The sequence below is a fragment of the Anopheles funestus genome, chromosome 3RL (genome assembly GCF_943734845.2).
Source record: "Anopheles funestus chromosome 3RL, idAnoFuneDA-416_04, whole genome shotgun sequence".
In the NCBI taxonomy this organism is placed as follows: Eukaryota; Metazoa; Arthropoda; class Insecta; order Diptera; family Culicidae; genus Anopheles; species Anopheles funestus.
Window position 1 is genome coordinate 25,508,516 of NC_064599.1, and position 12,144 is coordinate 25,520,659.

The 12,144-nt window shown below is 45.0% G+C and overlaps 4 protein-coding genes across 5 annotated transcripts in view; 1 reads left to right on the top strand and 3 right to left on the bottom strand.

Moving 5' to 3' along the window:
- The window catches only part of LOC125770329 (uncharacterized), a 30,408-nt gene extending 28,248 nt beyond the window's left edge, over window positions 1-2,160 (bottom strand). The window contains exon 1 of one of the 2 annotated variants that reach the window (XM_049439760.1): window positions 209-2,160. The gene's annotated coding sequence lies outside the window, so the exon portion shown is untranslated. The remainder of the gene's footprint in view (window positions 1-208) is intronic. The other variant, XM_049439761.1, reaches the window with a different exon arrangement.
- Window positions 2,161-2,560: 400 nt separating this feature from the next.
- LOC125770334 (cohesin subunit SA-1) lies at window positions 2,561-6,550 on the bottom strand. The gene is made up of 5 exons (XM_049439767.1): window positions 6,293-6,550; window positions 4,949-6,220; window positions 3,385-4,870; window positions 2,924-3,312; window positions 2,561-2,842 (listed from the first exon to the last, which is right to left on the bottom strand). Exons 1-5 carry the CDS (start codon window positions 6,370-6,372, stop codon window positions 2,629-2,631), a joined length of 3,441 nt encoding a protein of 1,146 aa, XP_049295724.1. The 5' UTR covers window positions 6,373-6,550; the 3' UTR covers window positions 2,561-2,628.
- Window positions 6,551-6,788: 238 nt separating this feature from the next.
- On the top strand, window positions 6,789-10,299 carry LOC125770336 (alanine--tRNA ligase, mitochondrial). Its single transcript, XM_049439780.1, has 4 exons — window positions 6,789-7,461; window positions 7,533-7,884; window positions 7,958-8,097; window positions 8,155-10,299. The coding sequence occupies exons 1-4, from the start codon at window positions 6,905-6,907 to the stop codon at window positions 10,139-10,141; spliced, it is 3,036 nt and encodes a 1,011-aa protein (XP_049295737.1). The 5' UTR covers window positions 6,789-6,904; the 3' UTR covers window positions 10,142-10,299.
- Window positions 10,289-12,115, bottom strand: LOC125770340 (elongation factor Tu, mitochondrial). The gene is made up of 3 exons (XM_049439793.1): window positions 11,941-12,115; window positions 10,959-11,812; window positions 10,289-10,897 (listed from the first exon to the last, which is right to left on the bottom strand). Exons 1-3 carry the CDS (start codon window positions 11,978-11,980, stop codon window positions 10,391-10,393), a joined length of 1,401 nt encoding a protein of 466 aa, XP_049295750.1. The 5' UTR covers window positions 11,981-12,115; the 3' UTR covers window positions 10,289-10,390.
- Between the last annotated feature and the right edge of the window lie 29 nt (window positions 12,116-12,144).

The window sequence follows — 12,144 nt, forward strand, 5'->3', positions numbered from 1 at the left end:
CTCGGTTGGGTTGAGAAACACACCGTCCAAAACATGTTGTTCTATTTGAATTCAAAAGAACAAACAGAAAGGGATATTCAAATCAAACGAAAAAAAATATTTTCAAAAAATCAGGTAATAAAAATCCTTTTGAAGAATACTCATTTGAAGAATAATTATTTTTGAGACAGGAGTTGTTAATATATTTAAAAAAAATTAAATTACTTACCTTAACCGGATCGTGAAAGTTTTCCCAGTTTTTGAATTTTCTTTTTGTTTTACAACTAAAAGATTTCCACTTGCTCTTCCATGACCACGTGTTTCTAATCTCTAAACCTATGTATTCCACTTGCGCTTGTCGTAAACGGATCAACGGATTTTACATAATATTCTATTCAATTCCAAATGGCACCTTTGCACTTTGCCGGACGATGCACCGGCTTCTACCCTTTTTGTACACCGTTTCATACAACACAAACACCGGTTAGTAAAGCAAACCTTCGCCACGGTAACCGGCACACGGCTCGACGGACAACGTTCCTCGACGCAAACCGCTACAAATCTGAGAGCTTTCGACCGTGCGACTGTTAGTCGAGGTCCAAGCAATCGGTTTCGTGAGCTTCGATGAGCGGTGAGAGAATTTTCTCATCGAATAGAGAATCGTTCGTTCGAGAGCGATTAAAGGGAGGGAGAAACAATTCCATGGTGAGATTATACTGATACTCTGCTTCTCATCAGCGAACAGAGATGATGAAGACAAAACAAACAATTTTTCCACCAAAGCGGAAACACTGTGTGTACGATTTTTTGGAACAAACGTCCACAGGATAACGATCTTAGGCTCGAAACGAAATGGTTAGTTTTGGTTTCTTTTTTTTTGGTTGGGTTTTAGCTTTCACCAACTACGTTATTTATCTTTAAAGAAGTTTAAAATGAGATCGGAATGGTTTGTGTGGTTGGTTTTGCGCTCCGTTGGGATATGGTAATTGTGTTAACGGTGCCGTAAACTCCTTGGCAAAGAACATTCTGTAGCTTAGTCTCTATCTTTCCTAAAATTGTAACAATCTTTACACACTATCCTCCAACTGCATTAATTCTTTCGATTTCGTTTGCTTTCCTTTTTTCTGGGTGAGTGTATAATTTCTTGAAGAGTCTATTTCTTCAGCCTTTCCATTTTGGTATGGGGCGATAGTGCGACAGACTGTTAGAAAAAGTTTTCTATCAACTGGTCAAACTTTAAGTAACCAATGGGACTGTTTCGGTTTCTGACCATCTGTTACATTTAACAGAAGTTGTAATTTAAACTTACATCTTAGGAAAGATTTGAGAAACCCTAACACTGCCTACAGATATGCTAATGAAGGATGAAGAAATCGGACCTGACTTGAAGCACAGCCGGCCACCGTTATATTTTCTTGTCCAATAATTCTGGCATAATCAACAGCTTCGATCAGTGTCCATAATTTATTAGGTCAAGGGTAAGCCCAGGCTCATCCCCCTAGGCTGGATAACGATTCTGTCTTTTCAAACCCAGTCCGTCCATCGGATAGAGATATAATTTGCTCTTATGACAATGAAGATTAAAGTTAATTACTTCTACGAAATTTATTATTTACCATCACCATTACAGAAGCTCCCTTTGCCGAGAAAGGAATTACTCATAACGATTGGACGATGATCTATCCGCTTTATGATAAATTCAACAAGCTTCTTTCTTCATCATCGCACATGCACGCTGCGTGTGAGTGAAGGTTGGCTAAACTATTTACAGCAATGCGTACCAAGAAAAACATTGGCACGTGCTTACTTTCCAAACTATAATAAACCTTTTTTTTCTGGTGAGGTTCACTTGAACACACCCGTTACCTTTTTTGTGAGATGAAAAGAAATGACCGGGGAAAATGGCTTCTTTTTCTTGTCAACCGCAGAACCATGCTGAACACGTTTGCTACGGCGCAAATACAAACGGACAATTGGATTAGAGTTTGGAGTATTCCCTCAGGGCGATGAATATGGAGCGTATGCGTGTCCTGAACTAGTCTAGCACATCGTTTAGATAAATCAAAGGATATTTAACATGAGAGATGAAATTCAACCCACTTTTGGTGATTAGTCAGGACGAGTATCAAAATAGTTTCATCTAATCTGTTTTGTTTTCAGTGATGGGTTTTCAATTGTTGAGATAGCTGCATACATTCTTAAAACTTGCTTAACAGATTAACCAAATATCATCACTGCGATGTAACCGCTGTGGACGACAGCTAGAATACTTCCTAATTTTAGGGATTGTTTTTTTTTTGGGACTACACAGAGAAACTAGGATCTTCTGATCAATTCAAATCCTGGCATCATTGGTTTAAGGATGTCCTATGAAGCAGACTATTTGGGGGTAAGTTTAAAGCTACTTGCCTACTTTTGTTTCGAAAAAGCCCGATACAACCGATTGACCTAAAGAGGTTTAGAAGACTCCTGCAGGAGATCGAAATCATTAAATGTTTACAACGCATAAGTGATGGGAAGTGTAAATTTATTTGAAAGATAGTACATGTCTAGTTGAATTAACCGCTTTATTATTAATTAAGAATTAACCGAATTAATAATTAGAAATGGTGAAGAAAATTAAATAAATATGTTTATCATGCTATTTTTCTAACCGACGTAATCCTCATCATCATCTTCGTGTTCGTCTTCATCATCATGTTCGGCATCCTTCTTCTTTCTTGTGTACGCACGCTTGGAGGTAACAGGAAGTTGATCAGTTTCTCCGTGCAGTAACGAATTGCGATAGGTTACCAGCGGTTGCCAATCCTCAGAGCGACTCGAAGGAATACCTGCTTTTAGACGACGGTCTAAAAAGGTCAAACTGAAACAGGAGAAAGAAGCAATGTATAAAATATATCCAAACTTTCTAGTACTCCACCTAATGCCATAGCGCAATACGTACATCAGTTTCTTGTCCTGCTTGATCAATTTGTTTGTCAGCTCGGATAACACTTCCAGAAACGCGATGCATGGCGGTGCCGCTGACGGGTCGTCCTGCTCTTCGTTGGAAGACGTTACGGCAAAATGAATGCCCGCGCGGTGGAATACGGTAATAGCTTCCCTGTTCTTCACTGCGTCCAACCCAAACGATAGGGCGAACCGTTTCGCTAACTCCTTCAAGTCTTGGAATTCTTGTGACGTTCGCAAAACGCGTCCATCTGGCGACAGTTCCTGCAGTTCCTTGAATATTGTTACCAGACTCAAACACATAGTCATTGAGCAGTTAACTTTGTTGATTTCGCGCGTTTTTCCCAGCGTTGTTTTGATGATATCACCATACTCATCGTAGTGCTGTAATTTAAAACTCCATTAAAATATATCTTGCATGCATAAAAAATAATCTGTAATAAAACATTAACTTACCCGGAGATAGTGTTTAAAAATGTCTGCCGCTGCCTTAATGGGAAGAATATTGTACACGATCAGTTTGCAGTAGGCCGCGAGAAAGCTTCGACGTTTGTGCAGCTCCTCGATGCGTGTCTCATCATGACCCTCCTCCTGCTCGGTGGAAAATACCGTCGTCTGTACAAATTGGTTTAGCAGCTGCTGTTGCTCCTCGTTTGGCGAATGAACCAGTGATTGTATGTTCTCGTCCGCGTTACTTTGCAGCTGGTCCGAAAATACAACCAACAGATCGCAGATCGACATAAATGCTGCCTCCTGGACGGACGATTCACGATCATAGCGGACGAGATGGTTACAGGCGTTCAGATATTTGTGTAGATTTCTCCCCAGCTCGTGTGCTTCCTGCGGCACCTGCGATCGATCTCTCGTCGTATCCAGATGATTTAAGCCCCAGTTGATGGAGAAAAAGCATGCCTCGATGCAGTACACGAGCGCATCTTTCGGAATACCCGTCTCCGGAGACTTGCCGCCGATTCGCTCCTCGATGTCTTGGTACAGCGAATCGAACAAATTCCACGGATTGAGATTATGGCTCGCGTACAGCGTCGAAACCTTCTTCAGCGAAATGTTTACATTGTAGACTTCATCTTCATTCGGTATCTCATCGCCCGCAATCAGTGTACGATAATCGTCAATCGCTTCCCTGTACTTAGTGACACATTCTTCGATCACGTTCGACCGCACTACATCGCAACGGGTGTAAATAGCACTGCCTTCCGTGCACAGAAATTCAAGCGTTTTTGCACACGTCTCCAACACCTCACGATCAACGTGCGACGACATGACGTGCGTCATTTTATCAAGCAGGGCCTGCAAATTCGACTCCTGCCGGGTGGTGGTAAAAAGCTCTATATCAAAGTACTGCGGAATGGCCAGCAAATTCGTTAACTTCTCTCCATCGGCGCTGTACTTGTGCAGCAGCAGTGGCAACGTTTGAATGAAATGTTCCGTCAAGCGTTGCTTATCATCCTGCACCTGCTTGATTTCCTTTGCGCTCAGCGTCATTTTACGGCTGCTGCCACGTCCAACCGGTGGTTCTCCCGTTGCCGATTGACGTACAGCACTGACCATAATTTCGATCAGCGTAGATTCTTGCTTGTTGTCCAGCATTTCTTCAAACTGTCCCGGTTCCTCTAGCAGCAGATCCGTGTAGCATTCCCAATCTTTTAGCATCGGATTGTTATCGATGAAAGAATCAACCAAATACGCTCCGTGCTCGTGCAATTCCGATTCAATAAAGAACTGAACCAAATCACGAATGAGGGGCGTATTAGGCAGGCGCATCTTGCCCCGCCTTGTGTACATAGCCGGTGCATTGGCATCCTGACGGAATAGACGTACGTTTAAAAATTCGGCCGCCGCTTGTGCGACTCCACGGTGCGAAGAGTACACCAACTCGTACACGATTTCACTATCCTTATCGGTCAAAATTTCTTGATGACTCCTGCGAACAACAAAAAATGGAATCATTAGTACTCCTGGCATGAAACCGCCTCATTATGCCATTAGAAGTTATCCTTACTTGAGAATGTTGATAACCAGCTTTACCGCATGTACTGCTGCTTCGTACTCCTTGTCCAGCGTCATTGCTACAATGCGATCTTTGAATTTCGACGTGAATAGCTCAAGCTTCACCTTAAGCTCCTCGTTCTCGTACAAAGGTAGTAAAGCCTGGAGACACTTTAGTCGCACATCACCCACCTTATCGTGCAGTGTCCAACCGATGTACTTCAGATATGAATCATCCAAAAAGTTGGACGAAAACTTCATCATCCAAATGCCAATCTCGGACATACAGATGGCTCGGATATCGGGCAGCGTGTCGCGGTACCGATGGACAAACACGGACTTGAACATGTACGTCAGCATGTTCTTTATCTCATCCATGTTTTCCTCCAATTCGGTCCGACGAGCAATCAGCGAGTCCAGACGATCGGTTGCCCGCTTTTCACGGGGCTTCGTACGTTCCGTTTCGTACTGTCGGGCCGCCATATCGAACTGTACGGAAACCAGCAGCGCTACATCTACCAGCGCAGTCATAAGCTTCATGGCGGCCAACGTAGCCGTGTGGCGGAACGCACGCACTTGCGAATCGGAAAGTCCAGTCAGCAGCGAAATTACATTATCCATCAGAAACTGATCGTAGATGATGGAATACTGACACTGCTTAACAAGCGTCTGCACAAAGTCGCAAAAGTTCATCTTGAACTTCTTCCACTGCTGTCCCGACATCATCAGCGGATACTCATGGCTGTCTTCGTCGAACTCTTCCGTCATTTTACGAATGATAGCCGTATGTTCCATGTGCTTTTGCATCTCGTGCGTAATTTTGCCCTTGCAGCCGCTTGCATGAACGAAAAAATTCATCAAAGCAATCAGGGCCAAATTCTTCTCCAGCTTGTACCGCGTAATCCAGTCATCCACAATCGTGGTAATGGGAAACTTGGAATTACGCAAGATGTAATACAAACTCGTTTCGTCGGTCGTTATTTCACGATCCGTTACCACGACGCGTTCCTCACGCTCCTCACGCTCACGGTACACACGGGGCGGTTTTTCATGGTGTTCCTTCGGGGCCGTTTCACGCGGTTTACGTGGAGCTTTCCTCTTTTTCTGTGGAGCATCCTTGGCGAAAAAATCATCATCATCATCGTCCTCGATGATGGGTGCTTTGAGTGGAACTCCTCCCCGCGCACGTAGTCGCGTCATTCTGCCACGGGACGGTTCACCCGATTCTTCCGGATGTGCGCCCTCATCGTGGCCTCCCGATGACCAGCTTTCATTGAGCGGCTCACTTATAGAACGAAATTGAAATAACTAATGTTAAGATAACAAATAACTGGATACATTTGTCAATAAAACTTACTGGTGATACATCTGCTCCGGTTCCTCATACTCTACAGGAGGATCGTTCATACGAATTCTTTTTCCACCCCGACGATGCATTTTGTGATCCGTTTATTACTGCTCTTTCGTATCAAATTCTACCACCGAACACTTCTAACTTGAATTAGACTTCCACGCTGTCCCACAGTGGAACTACAATTGAATTTTTGCAATTTTTCCAAGACTACCGAGAGTTAGCGTCTACTTTTCCTTTTGAGCATCACAATATGTCATGGCTTGCTGTTTATTTTTGATTGGTTGGTGTCATGGCGACCAGCTAGCAAAGCTGTGCCCATGCAGCAAAGAATTTCTAATTTTCAATTGGAAAATATACAAGTAAATAGCATTTGTTGTGGCAAACATAAAAATATTAAGACAATATTTTTATTTGATTTTTGTTTAGTTTAATTGAAGTGTTTAGACAAGAATTGTTAAATTTTTTTTATTGTATATATCCGTTTTCCAACCCAAACCCACCGTGCTGCTCTGACAGATATGTAAACAAACAATCATAACCTGCAAATGTGTCACTCGGTTCCACAGCCCGTCGAACCGGTGTTGTATAATATCCACCTAGGACACATTCAAAACAATGGCTCTCCGATTGTGTTTTCGCTCTAAACTACTGTTCCGAAACTATTTCATCCGCTATCCGACTGGTCAGGTGCGCTATGTGTCCGTTAACAGCACAGGAACCGGTTCGAAAGAGATTCGGCGCCAGTTTATAGACTACTTCACCGTCAAACACAACCATCAGCTGATACGATCGAGCTCTTTGATACCCTTCAACGATAGTACGATTGCATTTGTGAACGCCGGCATGAATCAGTTTAAAAATGTCTTCCTAGGAACCGCTGATCGGCCCTGCCAACGGGCGGTCAATTCGCAGAAATGTGTGCGAGTGGGTGGCAAACATAACGATCTGTCCGTCGTTGGTACAGATAGCTATCATCATACGTTTTTCGAGATGCTGGGCAATTGGTCGTTTGGGGATTATTTTAAGCGTGAAGCATGCGAAATGGCTTGGGATTTGCTTAAGAATGTGTACTACATTGATATGGACCGTGTGTACGTTACATACTTCGGAGGAGATGAAAGTCTGAACCTGCCAGCGGATGAAGAATGTCGAGAAATTTGGCTGAGCTTAGGGTAAGCTAATTTCATCACCATCTTTAAAAGTTTGTTAAATAAATTTTAAAATTAATTTATTTTTAAATTAGAATATCTGCAGATCGTGTGCTTCCTTTCGGTGCAAGGGACAACTTCTGGGAGATGGGAAATTCAGGCCCGTGTGGTCCATGCACTGAAATACACTTGGATCTTTCAGACGAGTATAAGAATACAAAGGCGAGATACCAATTGGTAAACGCCGGTGTGCCAGATCTTACCGAGATTTGGAATATTGTTTTCATACAGTACAACCGTTCGCTCGAGGACGGAGTGATACGAAATCTGCCTCATTGTCATGTGGATACGGGGATGGGTTTGGAAAGGGTGGTTGCCCATCTGCAGGGAAAGTTAAGTAATTATGATACGGATCTATTCGAACCGATCTTCAGCCGTATACAGAAGGTAAAGTACAATGTAGGATGAATATTTAAACAATTAATACTAACTGAAACACCTTTATGATCCGCTTCGGTAGGTTACAAAACTTGAACCATACAGTGGAAGCTTCCTGCGTGGCGATAACCACTACGAACTAGATACCGCTTACCGAATTATGGCTGATCATAGTCGAATGATAACGGCTTGTTTGGCTGACGGAATGTTTCCCTCCCAGAAGTAAGTAAATCCGGCAAACCGTAACATTCCAAAGGCTTATTTAAACTATTTTTATAGTCACAAATTGCGGCGTATTATTCGCAAATCGCTTGCCCTGGCTAAACGTACCTTCGGCTGTCCGGATCTGCTGCGCGAAACTATCCCCAGTGTGGTGGAAATTCTTGGTGATGTGTATCCGGAAATGGGACGCAATCTGCCCAGCGTGCTACAAATAATCGAACACGAACAACACTCATACAACGAGCTAAGCTCTAAACGAACCACCGAGACGAATACGCTGCTAAAACAATTTCCCCAGCTGGACGAGTCGGAAGTGCTGGAACACGCTGGTCTTTCCGGTGCCATTAAGGAGCTCTCGCTAAGCAAACTAAACCATCTGGATGGTGCTGTTATTCACAAAATGTACGACACGTACGGGTTGGATGAAGAATTGCTTATAAAGTTGGGACAAATGATGAAATTTTCCCTTGACTTCCGGGACTATGAGTGTTACGTTTCAAAGCTGAAGGATGGATTCAAAAATGAGCTAGCCACCAAGCTCGAGACTCGTCTTTCCGCATATCAAAACCTCAGGGAATCGATCGATAATACTAGCTTAAAGCCAACAAGAACAGAACGAAGGTACAATTATGCATTTAATCAAGAGAAGGGCATTTATGAGGTAGCGCCATGTAAAGCGCATGTTAGCCTGCTTCTGGAAGATGACTCCCGTAACCAGTGGCACATCGTTACGGATCAGAGCAATTTTTACTGTGAGTCCGGAGGTCAACAGAGCGATACGGGACGGTTGACAGTGGGAGCTAGTTCTGAGGGTGGACAATCGTTCGATGTAGTGGGTGTTTCCGAGCATAATGGGTTTATCGTACATTCAATCGCGAAACAACCGAACGTAACACTTTCGATTGGTGATCAAGTTGTTCTGCAGGTGGATTCAAATCGTCGGACACAACTAACTGTTCACCATACAGCAACTCATCTGTTAAACGCTGCTGTACGCAAAATCGTTCCTCTGCCAATGTGTCAACGTTCCAGTGCCGTTTCCGAACGGGGCTTCCGGCTGGAGCTTGCCATCAGTGGTGAAAAGCTAACGCTAGACCAAATAGCTACGATCGAGACTGAAATACGATCGTTAATCAAGCGCAATGAACCGATCAGTGTGGTAGTGTGCAATGCTAATGATCTCGATTTCGCGACAATTACAACGGTTCCGGGTGAAACCTATCCCGATCGGGGTCTGCGAGTGGTATCGATCGGTGATGTATCGCGGGAACTGTGCTGTGGAACGCACGCAGCCAATACGGGAGAATTGCACGATTTTGCCATAACGAATGTAACGCAATCAAAGAACGGATGCTTTACGTTTCACGGGATTGCTGGACCAGCGGCCAAGAAGGTCCATTTCCTGGGCGCACAAATTCAAAACGACGTTAGCCAGCTGCAACAGGATGCGGATCAAAATGAAAAAGGACAGGGCGACATTACGATCATTGAAACGCGAATGCAGCGGCTTAAAAATGTTCTGCTCACCGGTACGGAGAATAACATTCACCTGCCGTACTGTGTCCGGCAACGGTGCCTGAACGTGATCAATGCGCTGTACCAGAAGTTGAAAGATCGATCACGAGAATCGCTCCGTGAGCTGATCGACATTGAGATGCGCAATCTGATGGAACAGAAAGTGACCGCGAATGATCGATTTATTGTGCATTTTCTCGAGTGTTCCATCATTCTCGAGGAGGTGCAGCTAAGTAAAGCGACCCGATACTGTACGGATCGTCCAATTTTGGTTGTAAGCATTACGGACAATCAGGTGAAAGCACGGGCAACGGTTCCGCCGTCGATGGTTACCGAACAGTGCAATGCGGAACGGTGGCTAGCGGTGGTTGCGCAAACGTTCAAAGCACAAACGGCCGCACCGAAGGGACAGAATGCGGCCGAAGTGTGCAACATGAAGGCGCGCAAGGTAAAGATGATGCATTTCGAAGCAACGCTAGAGAATGCGTTGCGTGCGGCCCAGACTTACGCGGAAGCAAATTTCCATTAGTGCTTTCCGGCTTTTTTGGGAAAGTCGATAACTCAGGTGAAATAAAGTTGATCGCAAAGGTTTTGTTTTGTTTAAACGTTTAGTGATGTTTTCGTTGTGGTCCACCAAACTTTCGAATGTGACAAATTTAGCGATTGCAGAACACAATTGGCTTTCGCAATTGTATTTCCGTCTAGATAACTAGCTTACATTTCTTGTTTGATCCTTAGCTTAACACACACTCCCTCCCTGACCAGCCTCCAACCCTTTTCACGCCTTACCAGTGGCAGCTTTTTCACGTGCCTTCTTACCCTCGGTAAGGGCAAGTCGCTCCTTTTCAGTGAGCGGTGCAAGCAGCTTCGTTACCACACCCGTACCCAGCGTAATGTGTCCGTCGCGCAACGTAAACCGTTGGCCCTGTTCCAGCACCATCGGTCGCATCAATCGTAGCTGCAGCTTGGCATCTTCGCCCGGCATAATCATGTCCTTGCCGGGGATCTGGACCTGCGTTGCACAATCCCAGGTGCGCGAGAACATCTGCAACTGGATGAAGCTCGTAAACGGCTTGTGCCGACCGCCCTCGTCCTTGCTGAGAATGTACACCTGGGCCTCGAAGTTATCGTTTGCTTTCATGGTGCCCGGTTTGCACATCACCATGCCGCGTTTGATGTCATCACGCTTAATGCCCCGCACCAAGGCACCGAGCTGATCGCCGGCGTGTGCCTCTTCGAGAATTTTGTGGAACATCTCAATACCGGTGATGGTTGACTTAATGACCTGATAGAAGAAACGAAACCATTACAAACCCCGCAACAATGTAGCATCAAACAAATCTTACCTTGTTGTAGCCGACAAATTCACACTCCTGACCTTTCTTCAGCATACCACGCTCCAGACGGCCCGTTACGACCGTACCACGGCCAGGAATGCTGTGCACCGATTCAACCGGCAACAGGAATGGTTTGTCCAGCTCCCGCACCGGTGTCGGCACGTATTTGTCTACCTCCTCCAGCAGCTTCATTACGGCATTAGCACCCATTTCCGGTTCGCGTCCCTCCAGTGCACAAAGGGCCGATCCTTTAATAACCGGAACATTATCACCATCGAAGCCCATCTCCGACATAAGCTCACGAATTTCCATCTCCACCAGATCGACCATTTCCTGATCGGCCGCATCAACCTTGTTGATAAACACCACTATGTGGTTAACGCCAATCTGTTTCGCCAGCAGCAAATGTTCTCGCGTCTGCGGCATGGCACCGTCCGTTGCGGCCACTACCAATATCGCACCGTCCATCTGTGCCGTACCGGTGATCATGTTCTTAATGTAATCGGCATGTCCGGGACAATCAGTGTGACCGTAGTGACGGTTTTCCGTTTGATACTCGATGTGAGCCACATTGATCGTAATACCTCGTGCTTTCTCTTCGGGTGCATTATCGATATCGGTATACTTTTTGCTCTCGGCCAGATCCTTATCTGCCAGCACCTTTGTGATGGCTGCCGTTAGTGTTGTCTTGCCGTGATCGACGTGCCCAATCGTGCCGACATTACAGTGCGGTTTGTCACGCTTGAAGACTTCCTTCTCGGCGTAAAACCTTACCGGTACGGCACGAATAGCCGGTGATGCATTTCGCACAACGTTCAACCCATTGCCGGCAGAAAGAAACTGTGCGACCGTCTTACGGGCGACTGGAATGTGTAGTAACAAAAGATTGATTACAAAATTAACCTCACTTTACGCATAGGAAAACATCCCAGCACTAAGCCGAATGCAAACAACCAGCGACATTAGTTCTTGTAGCTGTGATAACACCTACTCGGACTCAGAATTGCTCGAAGAGCAAGGTACGTCGACATTTTGTCTACCAGTCGCGGATTTTTGGGGTTTGTTAAATGCAGAAAAAACCGGACAACCCCAGAGCAGCAAGGAAAATTTTTCACTTTCTTGCGCAAGAACAACACCTCGGTTTGACGTTTCTCCTTGACGTACTGTCAATACTAGCGGCACAGTGGGTCAGCTG